Raw genomic sequence first — 20,827 nt, 5'->3', positions numbered from 1 at the left:
TCCTTTAATCATGATTAACTTCCTCTGATATTTTGAGAGTGATTTTGTTTGTCCTACATGTCCCCTTCCCCATGATGCACAATTATTTCTTTGCCTGTATTTTAAAAAAATGTCATCATTCCTAGATGTCACTGATCAGAGTGAATCGCTTTGGTCCCCGGGGAGGTGGAAGAAAAACTCTGAAAGTGAAGAAGAAAGCCACAGTGAGGCAAGAATGGGATGTAAGTCTTGGGATAGTAAGTAACGTGTTCTGGGGAATGGACGTCCTGACTTTCATCATGTGGTGTGATGGAGCTCAGCTGTAATAGGGTCGGGTGGGTTTTTAGGCATGATCTTAGTCTTGGAAGGGAGAGCAGAATATTTGTGTCCCTCCACCTTAAGAGTATGTATATTAAGGGCAATAACTTCTAGTTCCTTCCAAGAATTAGAGTTTTAGTGAGATAGAAGCTATGTCCTCAAAAAAGGTTCCTTCTGCAGCTTGCTGTAGTCACACTTTCTTTGCTAAAAAACTTTACTTCAGTTAAGTTTACTTGTTTTGAATATATGCTACCCTGTTTTAAAATAGTAGAGTGCTTCATTTCCTGTATAACACTTCAAAATAGGCTATTTTCTAGAGAATATTTAAAAGTAATCTGTTTTAATGTTGTATTGACAATATTGGTTCCTAAAAAAAAGGATTCATAGTCTTAGGACTTTGAATCAATTTTCAGCTAGTAAAACTCAATAACTATTAATAATTTATAAGGAAACATTTTAAAAGCTCATTCTTTTTCTTTTTTTCTTTTTTTTAAAAGAATACTGTGAATGATCTAACCGTTCACCGGGCAACTCCTGAAGATCTGGTAAGTTTAACCCTGAAAGTTAAGTCCTGGACTCTATGTTTTAGTTGGTGTCTGGTTTCTAGCCTTCCAAACAGAGGCCACCATTCCTTCTGGAAGTTGTCTAGCTTTACTTAGTCTGTTCACATCTGTGTAAAAACTAAAAGTGTATCTTAAGAAATTTCTGATTTTACTGAGGCTTATTAGCTACTGTTAGAATTTTACTAAACATTTTTGGTTTACAGTCTTATCACTTACCTAGAATTGACCTACAGATCTCTGGTTGTCTTTTCTGTCTAAAAATATCTTCAGCATTTTATTATTATTGTCGTTGCTATTTTCAAGGCAGGTGTGTGCTGTGTAGCTCTGGCTAGCCTGTCCATGGCAGTGACTAATCTACTTTCTGTCTCTCTGAATTTGCCTTGCCTTGACTTCTCTTACGTATGGGATGCAGTATGTGGTCTCTTATGTGGAGCCTCTTTTTCTAGCATGTTTTAAAGATTCATCCATGTTATAGTATGTATCGCTACTTCTTTCCTTCCTTTTGTGAAATAATGTTCCTTTGAATGGAAATTTTAGATTTGATTTTTCTGTTAGTTGTACATCTGCTTTATGCTTCTTGTCTATTATGAGTAACACCATTGTGGACGTTTATGTACAAGTCTCTGTGAACACATGCATATGTAGGCAGTTGTGTATATCTGGAACAGAATGGCTAGGTATTGCATCTTTATACTGGACTTTATGAATACCTGTCAAACTGTTTTCCAAAGTGCTTACATGATTTAAATTCCACCAGAATGTGTGGAGCTTCTGGTTTATACACACTATTATTGTCACCTTTAAAAATTTTAATTCTTCTGGTGAGTATAAAGTACTGTGTCATTGTGATTCTGATTTGTATGTTCACAATTCTTGATTGCTAGTCTTTTTGGTAGTTTGCATGATTAAAACTTCCTTAGATGACCCAAGTTTTGTTCATATTTGCAATTCTGAGCACTAGAGTACTTGTAAAGGCAAATATCTACTTTTATTCCTCAGTCACCCCAGTGGACTCTTTCCTTCCAACCTTTTAGGAGCTCTGGCTCCTACCTCCTCTGCCTCAGGAACTCTCCTTTTCTGGATATCTACATCATCTGTGACCTTACTTCCACATGAAGCCGCTTCAGAGCTATACAAACAGTACATCATTGACTTGAAGTAATGCAGTGATCATGAAAGGGGTGTGCTTTGCCAAAGATGACTTTGGTGGATCTGGGACCCTTTACATCATGTGCAAAGTGTCAGTGTTGACCGCTAATTAATATCCTAGCATTCGTTGAATGAGTTTTAACCTGTGAATTGAAGAACAGGAGGGTTTTGGTAGTCTGTACAACTGAAGTAGAAGTTAATATTTTTGTGTGTCTTAGGCTAGACCTCCATGTTCTAGATACTTCTCTTTTAGATCATTTTTGAAAACGTAGATGTGACTATGAAAGTTTTCGCTATGAATGTACATACATGCCTGCACGCATGCACGCGTGCGAACCAGAAAGGAATAAGAAGTGGTGAGCTAGTACATAGGAGCAGGCAACTTTTTGTTACTGAAAACATTTCTTTACAGTTTCTCCTTCTGTATAGGTACGCCGTCATGAGATACACAAGTCAAAGAACAGAGCATTGGTGCACTGGGAACTTCAAGAAAAAGCTTTGAAGAGAAAATGGAAGAAGCAGAAACCAGAAACTTCCAGTCTTGAAAAAAGAAGATTATCTATCATGAAGGAGGTAGTGCAAAAATTCATTGTCTGTAGAGATCTTTTTCCCTTGGGTTGACTTCATTGGAGAGAGACTAGTACTTACTGCAAGTGCATGCAGTGAGCTACTTAGGGGCTTTGTAGAGAGCAGCAGGATGATGGGCGGAGTCTAGTGCAGAGAGCAGCAGGATGATGGGTGGAGTCTGGTGCAGAGAGCAGCAGGATGATGGGTGGAGTCTGGTACAGAGAGCAGCAGGATGGTGGGCGGAGTCTGGTGCAGAGAGCAGCAGGATGATGGGCGGAGTCTGGTGCAGAGAGCAGCAAGATGATGGGTGGAGTCTGGTGCAGAGAGCAGCAGGATGATGGGCGGAGTCTGGTGCAGAGAGAAGCAGGATGATGGGCGGAGTCTAGTACAGAGAGCAGCAGGATGATGGGCGGAGTCTGGTGCAGAGAGCAGCAGGGTGATGGGCGGAGTCTGGTACAGAGAGCAGCAGGATGGTGGGCGGAGTCTGGTGCAGAGAGCAGCAGGGTGATGGGCGGAGTCTGGTACAGAGAGCAGCAGGATGGTGGGCGGAGTCTGGTGCAGAGAGCAGCAGGATGGTGGGCGGAGTCTGGTGCAGAGAGCAGCAGGATGATGGGCGGAGTCTGGTGCAGAGAGCAGCAGGGTGGGCGGAGTCGTTTGCTGCTTTAAATGTTTTTTCCACAACTCATTTAGCTCCGTAGCCTTAGATTATAGTACCTCTTGGCCAGGAATTTTCTTTTTCCCCTTTTCTCTTTCTCCCTTTAAAAAACTAGTGTACAAAGCAGCATGTTCTTTCTGCCTTTGTCATACTTAGTGGTGGATGGTTGACGCCCACCCCATCTCCCCCACCCCCACCCTTCCTCCTGTCCCGCTGAACTTTCCACCTCCAGCATTCCCCATTTCATTTTCATATCACATATAATCTTCTCACCGTTCTTTCCAGTGTCATGGTCCTGGAAGAAAGTTTTCTGGCCTCCATACACTTATTCCCACGTAAATACACGTGCTTAACAATTAGAAGCTAGGACCCACACGTGAGAGGACAGGTAGATCTCGTCTATCCGGGTGTGGATCACCTAACTTAATAGAGTATTTCCCAGGCCTATTCATTTGTTTTTACAAATTTTGTGGTTTCATTTTCCTTGCATTCGCTTGATTTTTTTTTTTTTTTTTAAATCTTTAAAGTTCTCAGCTGTGTTGCTGGGCAGTGGTGGCCCAGGCCTTTAATCCCACACTTGGGAGGCAGAGGCAGGTGGATCTCTGTGACTTCAAGGCCAGCCTGGGCTACAGAGTGAGTTCCAGGACAGCCAAAACAGTTTCTCTGTTTTTACAGAGAAACCCTGTCTCAATAATCATCGTCGTCGTCGTCATCATCATCATATCATTACCATCATCATCATCTTGGCTTTGCTGTTATGAGATTTTTTTTTCATTTTTCTTTATTAAGAAATTTTCTACTCACTCCACATACTATCTACAACCCCCCCTCCTCCCACCCTGTTATGAGATTTTGTATGGCATAATACTTAAATTTTTTTGAAAAAATTTTATGTGTGTGATGTTTTGCCTTCATGTATGTCTGTGTACCATGTGCATGCCTGGTGCCTGTGGAGGCTGGAAGAAGGTGTCAGATCCCCTAGAACTGGAGTCACAGACAGTTGTGAGCTGCTATGTAGGCGCTGGAAACTGAACCCAAGTCCTCTGGAAGAGCATCCAGGGCTCTTAGCCACTGAGCCATCTTTCCAGGCCTGGCATGATGCTTTTAAAGAGATTACCACAGTCTTTGCCAAATGGTACTCTGTATCCATAAACTGCTGTAATTATGTCTCCGTTCAGCAGTATAGTAGGATTACCTAGCAAAAGTGGAATAACATCAAAGAATTTCGTGTGCCTGTTGATGTAGGTCATCAGCCGTTTACCTCTGACTTAGCCTTTCGCCTGCCCACATGTTTGAAGAAGTAATCAGATCTGTAGGGAGGACAGGCTGGGAAGTAAGAGAACTACAGCAGAGCAGTGTTTTTATTTGAGCTGAAGTCACAGGGAAGGAATGTGCTGTGTGGCTTTTTGACCAGGCCAAGCTTCCAGTGTGTGCTCTCTGCATGACCTTTCATGGTGGCTTTAAGTCACAGGCTGCCTTTGGAGACATTCCCTAGAGTTCTTAGAGCAGGGCTTCTCAACCCGTGGGACGCAAACCCCCTGGGTCAAATGACCCTTTCACAGAGGTCACTTAAGACCATCACAAAACACAGATATTTGTAATTTATAACAGCAGCAAAATTACAGTTATGAAGTAGCAATGAGAATAATTGTATGGTTGAGGTCATGACATGTTAAAGGACCGTAGATTTAGAAGGGTTGAGAACACTGGCTTTGAGAAATCTTATGCATCAGGAAGAACGGCATCTCCCAAATACATGTTTCCATGACTTGAACAATGATTCAGAGAATGCGACTTTACGCTTTGTCACCTTGGACCCGTCACATATTTGGTATGCGCCAGTTCTCACTGAAAGGCCCCAAACCACAGATCTGACCTGGAAACCAGCAACCTCTGGGGGGGGGGGTGTCCTGACTCGGGGCTTTGGTTTTCTTTCTCTAATTAATTAATTTAATTTCCTTTTCTTTTTTATTTTTTGAAGATTTATTTTTGTTTTTTCTATCTATGAGTGTGTGTGTGTCTGGTGCCAGTGGAGGTCAGAAGAGGGTCAGATCCCCCAGAACTGAGTCACAAAGAGTTATGGGTCACCATGTGAGTGCCGGGACTCCAGCCTGGTCTCTCGCCAAGAGCCATGAGCACTCTTAGTCCGTCTCTCCAGCCCTCCTGGCTGTTCATAGTAGAAGCAGGAGAGAGAAGAGTCAGGAGAGGACCGGTACAGGGCCTCTGAACTCTTTCTTCCTCCACCTGTAGTGTGGTGGTTCTCGGTCCTGACTGCACATGAGAATTCACTGTGGCTGACGTGCTCCTGAGGAGGGTGGGAGGCACTGTACCTCCACTCAGCTTAAATGTTCAGATTTAGTGAAGCTCGTTGTGGACAGGCTCCTCAGTTTCCCAGCCTTTTTTTCTGGTACTGCAGGGCTTCAGAACCATGGCTTTTGATGAGACTTAGAGGTTTCCTTTTGATAACAGAGCTCACTGAGTAAGGCTAGTACAGTGATCATTGGCCGCACGAACAAGCTGCTCCAAGAAGTGTGATAGAGAGTTAGCAGAAGAGGACAGAGCAGTGGCTTCCCTTGAGGTCGTAACTGATACCCGGTATCAACGTGATGAGTAGGATTATCCCTGTACGTTCTGCCTGTGCCAATGCCTGCTGTAGCCACGGCTGTGCTGGTCCATTATGTAGGGTAGCTAACATAAGTTCTACTTCCCAAGCTCTTAATTGTGTGGACTTGGAAGATAGTTCACCAAAGATGGAAATTTGGTTCATAAGATAATTTGTATCGTAATAACATTCCAAACACTGCTAGTGCATACAGGTTTTCAGTGTACACACGCTTTTCTGCCACCCCTGTAGGGTCGAGGAGGTGCCTAGATCTCTGTTGACGCACCAGTATATTTCAGAAGTCAATACGTAGAAATAAATTTACCTTTAAAAAAAAAATCTAGGCTGGGTATAGATTTGCCATAATTTATTGATTGATTGTTTTATGTGTGGACACTGATGTCTATTAGAGTGCAGTTTAAGCTTCTGGGAAGAACAGGACTCAAAATACAGTATTTTAAAACACAGATTTGTTCTGTGGGAGAGCTCAGCAGTAGAGGTCCTTACAGGTCTTCAGCACATGACTTAGTACAGGATGGCTGTTCCAGCATCCGCCAGCTGTGTTGCGAGCAAGTGGAAATAATGTCTACTACTCTTTTTACACCAGCCGGAGATTTTGGCAGTACGTCTTGTTCCCCAGAACATTATTGCATGGCCGTCCCCATATTCAAAGAGAGGTGGGCAATTAGCTGCATCCTTGACTAAAACTTAGGAGTTCTGCTATTAAAGGGCAATGTTGGGGGTAAATCGTGGTGTATGCCACTCACAATTTGCTTCTTACCTTGTCACTATAAATAATGCAGTGAATATTGAGTATGTTTTGGGGTGTAGGCTTGGTTGTTGATGAATTATTGAAAGAAGTGTTGAGTTGAGGCTGGGCTTTAGCTCAGTGTTAGAGCGCTTCCTTAGGATGTTTCGGGGTTTAATCCCAAACATTGGGGTCAGAAGAAAAGAAAAAGTAAGAGTCAGAGAATACATCCATCGTTGGTTTCAGTCACTAAGTTTTTCTGTGTTTATGGTGTCTGTATTTAAGGGTGTGGTAGGACCATAGGCATATGTATGATACAGTGGGACAGTATGGTTGTCACCATGCTAGAAAAGTCACGCAGCCCATTTCCTACTGGTAATTTGGAGAGTTTATGACTTTTTATTTTTAAGGCATTGTCCTCTGTCAGAAGAAAGACATGGAGCTGACAGAAAGTGGAGGGATGATCTTAGTAACAGCCACTGGAGCTGGAGAGATGGATGGCTCAGCCATTAAAGGCTAGACTCACAACCCAAAATAACCACGTTGATGCCCAGTGTTAATTATAATGAGATCTCAAATAAAAACCCATGCTGTACCATTGACACCGTAGGAAACTAAGTTTAAAGAGATTGGAGTTTGTTTTCTATTTCTGGTGTGGACTTGAAATCTAGTATCCTGCACCATGTGTGTTCTTGGCCTTACGAAGTTCTAAGGTTTGCTCTGGGAGGAGCAAATTCAGGACTTACTCTCAGTAACTGACCTAGCTGACCCACTTGGCCATAGCAGAAAGGATAACATAAGAATGTGACTCACTTTCCTCTTTGTATCTTAGAGTAGTAATTGATGTCATCGTTTCCATGTTATAGAGAAGTTCTAGGCAGAGTGTTTGTTATTAGATGCTTTATTGATTTGAGTCAGTGCTAGAAATGGAGTTGTCTTGATTTTAACATTCTTTTTGGTTTAAGACTGCCATCTGGTGGTGGTGGATAGAACTGACTCATCTTTAGCCTATGGCTTTGCTTATATGTATATTAAAATCCTTCAATAGAAAGTACATGATCAGAGGCACGCTGTAATGGTGCTTTTGTGTAACCACCTCTCCATGATAAAAACCCAACTTGTTTATAAATGCCTAAGCATAGCATTTTTTTGTTTAATCCTAAAACCTATACCTTGTTTTTTAAGTCGCAGACCATGCACAACCAGTTAGTGGATTATCAGAATACTTCAGTGATGGGAACACCTTTGAGTGTATGGCTCAAAGATCCTTATCGTTAATCTGTTTTTTAAAATGTATATTATTATTTACTAATGGGTTATGAAATCAAGTAAGTGGGCTACAGCCATCACTTAAAACTAGAATGGAATAAAAAATAGTCATTCTCATGTGGAAATCCTATGTAAAAGTCCTACTTTAAAAAGTGTGTGCATCTCGGGAGAGCAGGCCCTGCACCTCGCCTGGACAGCACAGTAGAGCCGACCCTGTTGGTGGAGGTGTGGGTGAGCCTCCCCCAAAGCTATGAGAGTGGGAGAGCCGTCCTTACTACTCATCTGTCACTCAGCGGTGTGGGAGAGATGCCCCCTCCCCTGCTGCCTGCAACAGACAAGGGAGCTGACCGTTCCCCCCTTCCAGCTGCAGCACTCAGGAAGGCAGGCCCTGCTCCTCACCTGGGCAGCACAGTAGAGCTGACCCTCTTGACCGGAGATCTGGCCCCATCCCTCATCTGCCGTAGGGTGGTGTGGATGGGGGAGAGATCCCCCTTCCTCTGCTGCCTACGGCAGGTGGGAAGACTGGCCCTGTGGTCATAAGAGTGGGAGAGCTGTCACTGCTTCTCACCGGCTGCAGCACTCGGGAGAGTGGCCCCTCACCTCACCTGGGCAGCACAGCAGAGCCGGCCCTGATGGTCCAGGTGTGGGAGAGCTGCCCCTGAGGTTGTGGAAGCAGGAGAACCGGCCCCTCCCCTTGCTGCAAGGGATGAACTAGCCAGGGCAATGCTGGAGAGCTCACCCTGGTGATAAGGATGGGGGAGAGCTAGCCAGCTGACCAGCTCTGCAACTACCCAGGCCCAGAACTAGGGTTATGAATGTTGACCCACCCAAATATCCACCCCATCTATGAAATGCTGGAGCACATGAAGGGATCGATCCTGCAGACCCAAAGCTGCAGGATCTGCATGAATGACACAGGGCAACAACAGGATGTCCAAGAGGAGTCCCAGTGAGGGCCCAGCATTGACAGGATAGCAGAAACTAGAGTCCTTACACCAGACCAACAACTCTGCAGTGAACACTTGCAAGTAAAGATATATGGATAAAAGGGTTTACTGTGTGACCTACTGTCACACTACAGATTCCATGACAAGATTTTCCCCTTAAATTTTATTTTATTTTTTTGGAGAGGTGTTTCAAGGGTAGAGGTCGGATACAAAGGGATGGGGAAATTGATAGGATTGAGATTCATGATGTGAAAGACACAAAGAATGAAAGAAAGTTAAAAGAGTGTGTTCTGTGTGACATGAGTGTGTGCATGTGAGTGTATATGTGTGTGTTTGTGTGCCATGTGTATACCAGATCACAATCAATACAATATATTTTCTTTGAAGCTACCGATTACTGTAATAGCCCTATTGACTGTTGTCTAAGGATATTACCATTGGAGGGTTTTAGGATGTCACGGCCATGGTTAAGAGCAAATCTAGCAACCACAACCAATAAAGGTTGCTATTTAAGCTTTGAAAACATGGTGTAAATGTATGTTTCTCTAAACAGTATTTTTTCTTAACGTGTGTAGATTCTTTCTGATCAGTACCAGATGCAGGATGTGCTGGAGAAGTCGGATAATTTGATGGCCGCAGCCAAAGGTCTGTTTGCTGATGTTCCTCGTAAGCGCACAGGTAAGTGTTCAGTTCACACAAAACCTGCTCTTCTTTCTTAAACCCACTGATTAGGGGGATCCAGTCTGTTTCAGGAATCGTGAAATCAGGTTTCTACTACGTGTTCTAGCTGGCTGGTATATGAAGATTATTAGGGCTAAGAGTCTAATTTGTTTGCTCTTTACTAGGAATATGAAGTATTACAAATTATTTACCTAAGGGAATATATATATCTACCAACATATGGTGTAAAGTACAGTATTTTATAACTATAAAATGTGGCTTAATTTTCAGTTTATTAAATCACCACATAATTAAACCATGTGCATTTGCATGTAGTTTGAATAAGCTTAACTTAAAATCTAAAGCAACTTCAGTTTCTTGCTAAAAGAAACTTTGCTTCTCTTTAGTTACGTAGGATTATCCCTGCCCCCAACCCCCAGGGTTCATGTAGCCAAGACTGGCCTTGAACTCCTGATTTTCCTGCCTCTTAACTCCTGAGTGCTGGCATTCTAGACATGTACCACCATTCTCGGCTTCAACGTTATTAATCATAATCTGCTTATAACTTGTTTAATCTTTCAGAAACGTGATTTATTTTTAGTAGGAAATTTGAATCCCAGGTCAGTCATTTATTAGAGTGACTCTGGGCTAGTTACTTAATTCTTCTAAGTTTCGGTTTACTGAGCTGTAAAATAATAGACTATATCTCATGGAGTTTTGTGAAGGTAAGAACGAGTTTAGATATGTTTGGTCCATATACATAACATGTAAGTGGAGCTGCCGTTGGAGATTTCCCTGAAGTGAAGGGAGCCTGTGGCAGTGTAGAACTTGGGAAGTCTGATAAGCAGATGAAAGAAATCATAGTGACTTGTGTTCCTTCGGCAGGGTTTCCAAATGTAACCATGGCTCCAGATTCCTCTCAGAGTCCCATTGGAGTGAATCAAGACCCTGGCACCCAGTCTGCCCTTAATGAATCTCTCATAGAGCCTCAGGTAATGCATTGTGCTCAGAACCAAGTGCCCATGCTAAAATGAAGTTCAGCTTTGATATAGGAATCATGGTAAACATTTTAAATGTCAACCATTGTCCTGTCAGCTATAAAGAGATAGTGGGGTGTGTGTGTGTGTGTGTGTGTGTGTGTGTGTGTGTGTGTGTGTGTGTATGTGTGTATGTGTGTGTATGTGTGTGTGCATGCATGTGGAAGTTTTAGGACAACTTTGGTGTCATCCTGAGGAATACTGTCCACCTCCATTGGTCTGGAATTCACCAACTATGCCTGGACTGGCTGGCAAGAAGCCCTGGGACCTCTCTGTCTGCCTTCACAGTGCTGAAATTAAAGCATGCGCTGCCATGTGTGTGTGTGTGGGGGGGTGTTGGATAAATTCCTCATGCACACACAATCCTTACCGACTGTGGAGGAAGGGAGCTTGTGATGTCATGAGTCAGTGAAGGAAAGGGAGAGACGGAATTGTCTGTTCAGCAATCAGCAAGCAGACACTGGCCTTGTAGAAAGCACTGGGGTGGAGCGGAGGGCAGAAGCCGAGTTGCAGAGCATCGATGTACAAAGTGGGAAATGATTCTTTAAAGAGTTTGGTGGGGCCAGTGTGGTTGCTCAAGCGTGCAGGACTAGCACTAGAAAGCTGAGACACAAGCAATTGTGATTTGCGGCCAGCCTCAGGTACGTAACAAATTGAGTTAGCCTGGGCTAAACAAAAACAAAAGATGAACAGGAGATAGTGTCTCAGGGTGGGCACAGGTTTAGTGTAAGGGGGAAAGGTTTCCTTACATTTAAATACTGACAGCTAAAGGGAGCAAGGGGGCTCTAAAGCTGTTAGAAGGACAGGAGAGGAAGAGGTGAGAAGTTTCGGTGTTGAGCACACATAGGAAGGGGCTAGCCTTAGGAGGAGAAATTTCTGTTAGGACAGGAAGAAAGGATGAGGGAGCATATAATCAGGTTGTGCTGCTGGTTTTATTTTGAGCTAGGCTCTTAATGAAGTAGATGGGGAAGGAGAAGAGAGCACGGTTCACAGCCAGTCAGAAGACAGCGAGAGTGAACTGCCCACCTCCCTCAGCTCGCAGTCTAACAGGAACACAGAGAGGTATGTGTCTGTGGCGAGAACCTGACATTTGACCGTCCCAGAGGAAGCTGACCATGCCATGAAAAATCACTCCAAGCATGCCAGGATGTATTATTGTTGTTGGTTTTTTGAGACAGGTTCTCTCTATGTAGTCCTAACTGTCCTGGAACCCACTCTGTAGTCCAGGCTGGCCTTGAACTCTCAGAGATCTGCCTACCTCTGCTTCCCAAGTACTGGGATTAAAAGTGTGCGCTACCACCGCCCGACTGTTCTACAATGTTTTACAAGTTATAGGAGTGTAAAAAGCTCTTTATTCCTCCTTTACTCTTTTCTATAAATACAAGCAGATATATAGATATATATCTCATTTCATCTTGTTTCACTGTTGCACAAATCCTAATTGGTCTTAATTAAAACCGGGAGCCAGATATCAGGGTGAGAGCTGAAAGATGGGAGAAGCAGAGCAAGCCACAGCCACCACCTCTTACCTCACCAACTCCTCAGCCTGAGAAAGCAAGTTCCTGTCTCTTTCCACCTTATATTCCTTTCTCTGCCCAGCCATATCATTTCCTGTTTCAGCCTTCCTAGCGCTGGGATTAAAGGTGTGTGCTACCACTGCCTGGCTCTGTTTCTTTATCAGACTAGATTAATCAAATGTAGCCCTGTGTGGCCTTGAACTCACAGAAATCCAGAGGATCTCTGCCTCTGCCTCCCAAGTGCTAGGATTAAAGGTTTGTGCCACCACTGCCTGACCTCTGTGGCTAACTCGATGGCTGGCCTGTCCTCTGATCTTTAGGCAAGCTTGCTTGCTTTCTTCCTTTCTTTCTTTCTTTCTTTCTTTCTTCCTTTCTTCCTTTCTTCCTTTCTTCCTTTCTTTCTTTTTTTGTCTAAAATAATAGAAGGTTATAACTAATATAAGAAAAACTAGCCAGGCAGTGATGGCGCACGCCTTTAATCCCAGCACTCGTGAGGCAGAGCCAGGTGGATCTCTGTGAGTTTGAGGCCAGCCTGGGCTACTAAATGAGTCCCAGGAAAGGCGCAAAGCTACACAGAGAAATCCTGTCTCGAAAAACCAAAAAAAAAAAAAAAAAAAAAAAAGAAAAGAAAAACTATATATAAGTACAATAACTATATACAATATATAGTCAAGAATTACATTAATAATGTCCAGTCCATTAACATTTGACAAATTCAGAGAAAATACTTCATTATTTATCCTGCTTTGGTGAGTCCAAAATGTTGTACCTAATTCACTTTCTATCCTAACTTGTCTTACCAGCCCAATACTATCTTTTGATATCTTTCAAACTTATACACTTTATATTTCTTTAGTGAGTTTCTTTTCTGAATTTGTTAACAAGGAAAACTATAACTATCCAGTCTCCAACTCCATCAGAGACCCAAGAAGGAAATAATATTACTTAAGTAAACAGGAAGTGCAGGCAAGCGACTTCCTAAAAATGTGAGAAATGACAGAAACAGCTGGCTGCCTGGACAGTCACCCAAGGTTCCTCTGCAACGTTGGGGCATCCATCTTTGGCCTTCAGGCCTAACATATCTGACAGACTTATCTGTGAAGCGGGGGTTTTCTGAAGGACTGTACCACCTTGTCTTGGCAAGGATCGGGGGTCACTTTTCCTTGTGTCTGCTTGTCCATTTGGACAGCATACTGTCAGCAGTTGAGGCAAGGGCACTTTCTTGCTTAGTGGCTAACTTGCCACAAAGAAAGTAAACTCCATGTGGAATTTCTTCAGTGCCCATCATCTTCTCTGAAGTAATCCCTGTCTGAAAAAACCAAAAAGAGAAAAAAAAATTAGGGTGTTCTCAATTATTTTAATTTATTTTTATATGAAAAATAGTATCAACTTATTTAACTTCATAAAACAAAGCTCACTGATATTTTGTGTTAGGACTGTGTTTCCCCTTTGTTAATAAGTATGGTTTGTTTGTTTGTTTGTTTGTTTTTTGAGGAATGTTTTAATTTTTCCTATGTAGGAAAATATTTCTTGCTGAGTTTATCCTTTTGTTTCTTTTAAGTAAAGTTTTTTTTCCTCCTATTACATCTTGTTTTTCCCTGTGTGGTTGGGAAATTGGGGACTTTGTGGGAGGTGGGTAACCACCCTTTCCTGTACCCTCCAGCCTTTATCATTCGTGAGTTCTGCTTCTTACCTCAGGGTCCAGCTGTGTCACTGACTCTTGGTTAAGTGAGGTTTGGAAGCAGTTCTCCAGCTTCTGGGTTTAACATGTCGTCTCCAAAGGACAGTTTTTCTTTCCTGTGTCTTATACCTTCTCCCTTCAGTAGATTACTTATAGGGCTGTGAAAAATAACAGTGAAGTAGTAGGCGCCTCTTGTGTCCTTTATCTTATAAAATATGCTTTGGTAGGGCATGTGGGCTCCTGCTCCAGATCCCCCCATCATTTCTTTTGGTTGTCCTCTCCTAAGATTGGTTAATAGTCCAGTTTCTTCACTTTTCAAAGGATTGGGCTCCTGGTTTATTAACCTGAGCTGATAGTTCTCTCTCTCCTGCCTCACTTTTTCCTTTACCTTTGTGCTTTCTTTGGTTGCTGCTTGACTTAGGATTGTAGTATATTTTTTTTCAGTTGACAAAAATAAATGGATTATTTAAGAAATGAGGCCATTTCAGTTTATTTTTCTGCCTTCCACTGAGACTTGCCTGTACATATATAATTAAAGATAAAACAAAGCAAAACTGCAGACTCCCCTTGTCATTTCTAGTTTAACCACACTGTGTGCAGGCTGTGGCCTGTCATCTCTCTCCTTGTGGAACCTGGTGATGCTTTCTTTATGAGCTGTCTATGATCACATGCCTGTGAGTATTCCATGTACGTGCTTGAGAAGTGCCTGTGATTCTATTGGAAGGTATAACGTTCTGTGTGTACATCATAACACCTACCTTGCTGACTATGTTGTATTTCTTGTGTCTCTTAGGTTAATTTTGCCATATTATATACCAAGAGTGATGTATTAAAGACTCCTAGTTTTAGTGTACTTCTGTTTTTCTTCATATTTCTTGTTTGAATATACTTAGTTGAAGTTTAATACATCCTTTTTTTGTGACGGTGACTGCTATACTTATAGAACATGTTTGTTTATCTATAAATGCTGTATCTTTATTTTGATCAATGGCTTTTAGCATCATTATCTCTATTGCCGTATTAAATGCCTTTTGGTCCAGTCTGTTTTGTCTGAGATCAGGATAAAACCTCTACTTCTTGTTTCTGAGTATCTGCAGTATCTTTGCTTTTTATATATAGTCTCTTATACTTAGCCTTTTGCAGTTACTTTATATTACTTGTGTTCCTCGTATTGCGTGGAGGGTGAGTATGGCAGTTCTAATTGGTGGAGTAGGCTTCAACACCGGTTGATACAGTTGGTGTGTTGGCTGTCGGATTTGCCGCATTCACTGATCGTACTGTGCCTTGCACTGTAGTTACCATTTTTCCTTTCTGTTGTTGATTTGGTCTCACTGAACCTCAGGCTGGCCTCAAACTGTCAGCTTCAGCCTAGCCTCCTGCGTGCTGGCTTGCAGGCTTGCACACTGTGTCTTTTTCTATATATTCAGTGTTGTCCTTTAAAAAGTCTAAGTGTTTAGGGAGATTGTAGTTCTGGTGTGATGGCTACCTTTGTGTATGGACCTTGTTATAGGGCTATTAGTCTTGTTCTTAATCTCTGCTGTTAGCCAGAGTTTTCTTGATTTTCCTTTGCACGTTGATGGTTCAACTGATGTGTTCTGCGTTTCTCCGATTATTGTAGTTGCGTCCTTAGTTTTGAACCGACAGAACATAAAGCATTTACACACTGTGCTTTCCTGTATACCATGATTTCTTTATCTTACAGCCATGAAATAATTATTAAATGCTCATCCAGTCCTTTCTTGTTTCCTTGATTGTTTTGTAGTTGAATCTTGCTTAGTTAAAGCCCATGCTATTGGGCCTGTGAATAGAATGTTCTTTGAATTCTTTAGACATTTTGTTTTTTCCCCCCTTTTATTGAAAATAGATATTTTTTCCCCTCATAGAATACATCCTGATTATGGATTCTTCTCCTCTGCTCCTCCCAGTTCCTCCCAACCTCCCTTCCCAACTGGATCCACTCTCTTTCTGTCTCTCATTAGAAAACAAACAGGCTTCTCTTATGTCTTCTAAGAGATAATAATAAAATTATTATAAATTATAGTATGCTATATTATATGTAATATCTTATATATAATTTAAATGTAGAATATATACTATATAAAATATAATAAGATTTTAAAAAGCTGGCACATCTGAATTGGACAAAGCAAACAGAAAGAAAAGAACCCAAGAGAAGGTACAAGAATCAGAGACCCACTTGTTCCCACACTCAAAAAATCCCATAAAAACACTGAACTGGGAGCCATGCTGTCTGTGCAGAGGCCCTGGAGCCGACCGTGCAGGCCCCGTGCCTGCTGCGCCGTCTGTGAGTTCATAGGAGCTGTGCTCGTGTGATCGAGAGGGTCGTGTTTCCTTGGTGCCCTCCGTCTCCTCTGACTCTTACACCCTCCCCACCTCCTCTTTTACAGGTCCCCTGGCCCCCCAGGGGAGGGATTTGGTGGAGACATCCTGTTTAGGTTTGAGTGTTCTAAGATCTCTCGTTCTCTGCATAATACGGAGACATTTCTCTGTAGCTTTTGCATGTGAAGTACTGCTGGGTTTTTGGCAGTGCTCTTCACTCGTGGGTAACCTTGCATGTTGCTTTTCTGAAGTCTGACGCTATAGTACTTTTCTTGCTTTTGTAGGAAATTTGGTGTTTTTGTCTAACGACTCGGTTACCTTCAACATTTATTTTTCTGGCTTTAGACTTAGGTGCTGCTGAGATGTGTCTCATGGTTGAGGGCCCAGGACAGTTTCCCCTTATCCTACACGCACACACACACACACACTCACACACAACCTTTTGCTATCGGAAGTGTTTTAAATTTTGTTTATTGTGCTGAAATTTGAACTCGGACTTGCGTATGTTCAAATGCTGTACTACTGAGCTCTGTCTCTAGCCCTTAGTTTTTGAGACACAGTTTTACCCTATAGCCCAGCTGGGTCTCTAGTCTATGATCCTTTTGTCTTAGCTTCCCAAGGGCTGGGATTACCAGCATGCACAGCTACCATGTCCTGCTTTTATGTTTTTTAACTTCTGCTGTGAAATAGGTATGTACAGTTCAGTGCGCGCGCGCGTGCGCGCGCGCGCGCGCACACACACACACACACATGCTTATGTCTGTTTATTTCCATCTTGTGTGTTGTTGCAGCTTTATTCTGACTTCCTCCTTGGTGTAATCAGAGCGGGTTCTTCATTAGCCAAAGCATTCAAATTTACATTTTGTTTGTCATGTCACTATTGTATGTATGGATTTTGTGGATATGGTTGAGCACTTCCTGTCTAAGAGCATACCTTTCTGTCAGCTCTAGTGAAGAAGTCCCTAATCCTATCATTAAATAAAGTGTGGAAAGACTCTGGATATGGTCCATGCTACCATGGAATTCTTTTTTCTATGTAGTTCTATGAAATTAGAAAACAAGTGATCTGCTTTCAGAATACAGTGATGGGACATGTCTGGCATAAGAGTTTTAGACATTCCCATTTTAAAAGAGGAAGAATAATGAAAAGAAGAATGTACTCAGTAGTTACAAGCAACAGTGAAATCCAGACAGACATATTCCATTAGGTTTCATGGCCTGGAAATAACCATGTTTGGCCTGAATTTTCATCCTCATGGTCCATAGCTCTGCCCAGTGGTTCTGAGTTTCCCCTTGGCCTCTGTGGATTTAATATGTATATCTGTAGCTCTGGTCTTGGGGTCATTCATCCTTTTGCCTGAAGGATAGACAGCTCATGTTTATAGTTGAGTAGCTTTAGCAGCTTTTTCCTCTCTGTAGAATTTTAGGGGTCTGGCACCAATTCTTTACTCCATCCTATCAATCCAAGCTGGGGGATATTTCTGCTGTTAAAACGTTCTCAAGAGCTCTTGTAGAGAGCCGTGTTTTTACCTGACAGACAAGAGGTCCTCATAGATCTTTGATGGATAATCTTTTTTCACCCTGGCTTCTGCTGGGATCCCTGAGGCAATCCAGAAGTTGTATCTTGCCCTTCAGAACTAGCTTGCTTTCTAAGCAGCCGTCCTGCTAATTTGAACATCTTTTGAGATCTGCAGGTCCAAGCACATCTCAGAATTTCAAGTTCTAATTCCTGATTCTTCTTTTCAGGGCTAGGGATTGAACTTGGAGCCTCAAGCATACTAGGCGAGCACTCTGTCACTGAGCTGAAGCTGAAGCCGGAGTCCTGTTTGCTGGACAGGCTGCCCTCAGCTTTTCTCTTCCTTACGTTGTATCCTTAGCACTTTGCTTTGCATGTCCTCAGTGAGACTCCTTGATTCATCACTTACAACGTTCTGCTTTGTATACAGCTGCACTAAGATTTCACCACCCCAAGCACTGGCTGGTCTCCAGTTACTAACAGCATATGTTTTATGTCCTTTGCAACTTTGGAAGGTCCACTGACAGTCATATGTCTGCCAACTTTCTATTTACAATGTAGGAATTCTCTAAGTCAGTCTGGGGTTTCTCTACAATGCACCTCACCTGTGTCTTCATTGGAGGAATTGCTAACATCCACATTTCTACCAGTAGTTCATTGAGACAATGTGGGCTACTTCTGTCATTCACCTAAAAATTCTTCTAGGCTTCCCCAAGCCACTGCTTCTAAGCTATGTCTACACTAGCACTCCACTTAGGTCCATAGTCTGTATTAGTTTTCTGATGATGCTGTAACAAATTAACAAACACTTGACAGCTTAAGACGATATAAATTCATTACGTCTGTAGGTTTGAAATCTGAAATCTATTTCGGTAGGCTGAAATCAGAGCCGGGCGGTGGTGGTGCATGCCTTTACTCCCAGCAATCGGGAGGCAGAGGCAGGCGGATCTCTAAATTCAAGGCCAGCCTGGTCTACAAAGTGAGTTGCAGGACATGCTTCAAAGCTACGCAGAGAAACCCTGTCTCAAAAAAACTAAAAAAAGAAAAGAAAAGAAAAGAAATCAGGTATGTTTGGGGCCATTCCACCCCTGGGAGAGCCCCAGTAGAGAATCTATTGCTTCCCCTTTTCCCCTTTGGTGGCTGTTGGCAGTCCCTGACTTGTGACTACATCACTCCAGTCTGCCTCTGTCTTCACCCTGTGGATCTGACTCTCTATGGATGCCCACGTTTTACAATGAGGGCACTCCTCAGTAATCTAGGAAATGTCCCTGTTTCATGATCTTTGACTTGACCACATCTGCAGAGTCCCCTTTTTTAGTGTGGTAAGATAGCACTCATAGACTCTAGGGATTGGGTTGTGGGTGTCTTTGGCAGGCCAGCTTTTAGCCTACCCTGATGATCCTGCTTTTTTTTTTTTTCTTTTGTGGTTACTATGTAGATTGACTCTTGGAAGCATGAACGTTAGAAATGGTAATGCAAGTGTGAGATTGTGGTGTTTATTTGTCCATGTTGAGCATTCTTCTTGAGATTTAGCCTAAAGGTTGAGCTTAAAGCTGGTGTCGTCTTACAGGGGGCTTTTTCTTGTCACTCGTCCCCTTTGTAAGGCTTACGTCATGGCTCTTTTTGCTAGATACACTTTTAGCAAATGGTGTTCTGATGTGCTACTTATAGTTTGCTTAAAATTGAGATTTATGGAATGGCTTAATTAGATTATTTACTTCCTCTTTAATTTTGTAAGAGTTGATTTATAGTTCATAGATGTATAACCTGTCCATTTATAATTGTTCAGGATTTTTTTTTAAATACATTAACAGCTATTTGGTCCTCACTGCAATCAATCTTAAGATATTTTTTATCACTTCAGAAAGAAAGCACATTTCCTCCCAACTCTTTCAGCACTGGATAACCACTGTTATATTTTCTGCTCTGTAGATTTGCCTGTTCACACATGTCACATACAGATCGTGCAATGTACCGTCTTTTGTGTCTGGTGTCTTTCATGTTGCGGTATAGAGCAATGTTTCATTCCTTTCTCTGGCTGAGTAGTATCCATTGAATGGCCCCACCACATTTTACACATTCATTCATTAGCCAGTAGATATTTGTTTCTGTTTTCTATCTTCCCACTTCTTACGTCTCAGTTCAAGTGAGAAATAAAATATCAGCATTGTCCGAGAATGTTTGTGGAAAGGGCTGAGGTCTGTCATGAAAGGGCTAAGTCCCTACGCTCCCCTTCTGACTCCTGCCCCATCTCTACAAAGCGTTTTCTTCAATATGAGCAGACTGTCTGCCGTGTAGACTGGCCCTTTTGAAGGGGAGAGAAACCGCATGGTGCAGAACCACGTATGCATAATTACTCTAGAGGAAGGAGGAAGGGCGAGACTATACGACAGAACTACAGAGCAAACACTCCTGTGTAAGGGACCAGGGGACATAGAAACCGGAAGGTAGATGGATGGATTTCTTTCCTTAGATGAGGGGCCTTTTGGCTTCCTTCCTGTCTGGGTTAGCTTTGTTCTGTTGCTATGATAAAATACCCAGACAAAAGCAGCCTAAGGAAGAAAGAATTTTGGCTCAAAGTTGCAGAGAAGATACAGTCTAGTTCGGCAGGAAGGCGTGGCGACGGGAGGGGGCAGCCTGTCCCATGGCACTGGCCGTCGGGAAGCGGAAAGTGAGAGGAAGGAGTGGGGCTGGCTATAAAAGCTTCACTAAGCCTCCCCCCCAGTGACAGACCTCCTCCAGCAAGGCTACCACTCCTGAAGGTTCCAGAACCTTCCCAAACAGCACCGCCGGGGCCAGAGTGTTTGAATGTGTAAGCCTGTGTGGGGTACATTTCTCATCAGTCACAAGATTGCCTTGTCGGCTAAAGTCAGTAAAATTGTTTCTTTCGTTGTGATTTGATAAAAACGTTCAAAGCGAGCACATAAAACAGCTGAACAGTTGAAATGATAGCACCTATTAATCCTAATTGTCCTATAACTTCCAGGTTTCTTCACCAACTAAAGGAAGAGAACTCTGAGTTAATCAATCAATTGTGGACTGATATTCAGCAGAAACTAGCTACCCAGTCACAGGGAACCCCTCTGGGAACCCCGTCCCTGGCGCTCTCAGCGGAGGAACAGAAAGGCTAGTTGCGCTTTTGTATTATTTCTAGTAGCAAACTTTCTTAGGTTTTGTTTGTTTGTTTGTTTTGAACACAGTAATTTTCAAATGCTGCTTAACTCTTGGAGTCTTTATGCATCACTAAATCCTGATGAACCATTAGTGGAAATGTTTTTA

General features: G+C 42.6%; 1 protein-coding gene across 3 annotated transcripts in view; it reads left to right on the top strand.

Moving 5' to 3' along the window:
* The window catches only part of Spice1 (spindle and centriole associated protein 1), a 46,439-nt gene that overhangs the window by 7,626 nt on the left and 17,986 nt on the right, over window positions 1-20,827 (top strand). For all 3 annotated transcript variants that reach the window (XM_028872085.2, XM_028872083.2, XM_037209744.1), the window contains exons 2-8: window positions 126-221; window positions 795-842; window positions 2,439-2,582; window positions 9,373-9,475; window positions 10,343-10,449; window positions 11,441-11,556; window positions 20,535-20,674. In XM_028872085.2, the coding sequence (XP_028727918.1) occupies window positions 126-221; window positions 795-842; window positions 2,439-2,582; window positions 9,373-9,475; window positions 10,343-10,449; window positions 11,441-11,556; window positions 20,535-20,674 (754 nt within the window). The remainder of the gene's footprint in view (window positions 1-125; window positions 222-794; window positions 843-2,438; window positions 2,583-9,372; window positions 9,476-10,342; window positions 10,450-11,440; window positions 11,557-20,534; window positions 20,675-20,827) is intronic.

This window comes from Peromyscus leucopus, chromosome 12 (assembly GCF_004664715.2).
Source record: "Peromyscus leucopus breed LL Stock chromosome 12, UCI_PerLeu_2.1, whole genome shotgun sequence".
NCBI classification, from domain to species: domain Eukaryota; kingdom Metazoa; phylum Chordata; class Mammalia; order Rodentia; family Cricetidae; genus Peromyscus; species Peromyscus leucopus.
Note: the sequence above shows the minus strand (reverse complement) of the source record. Positions and strands in the feature narration are given on the sequence as shown.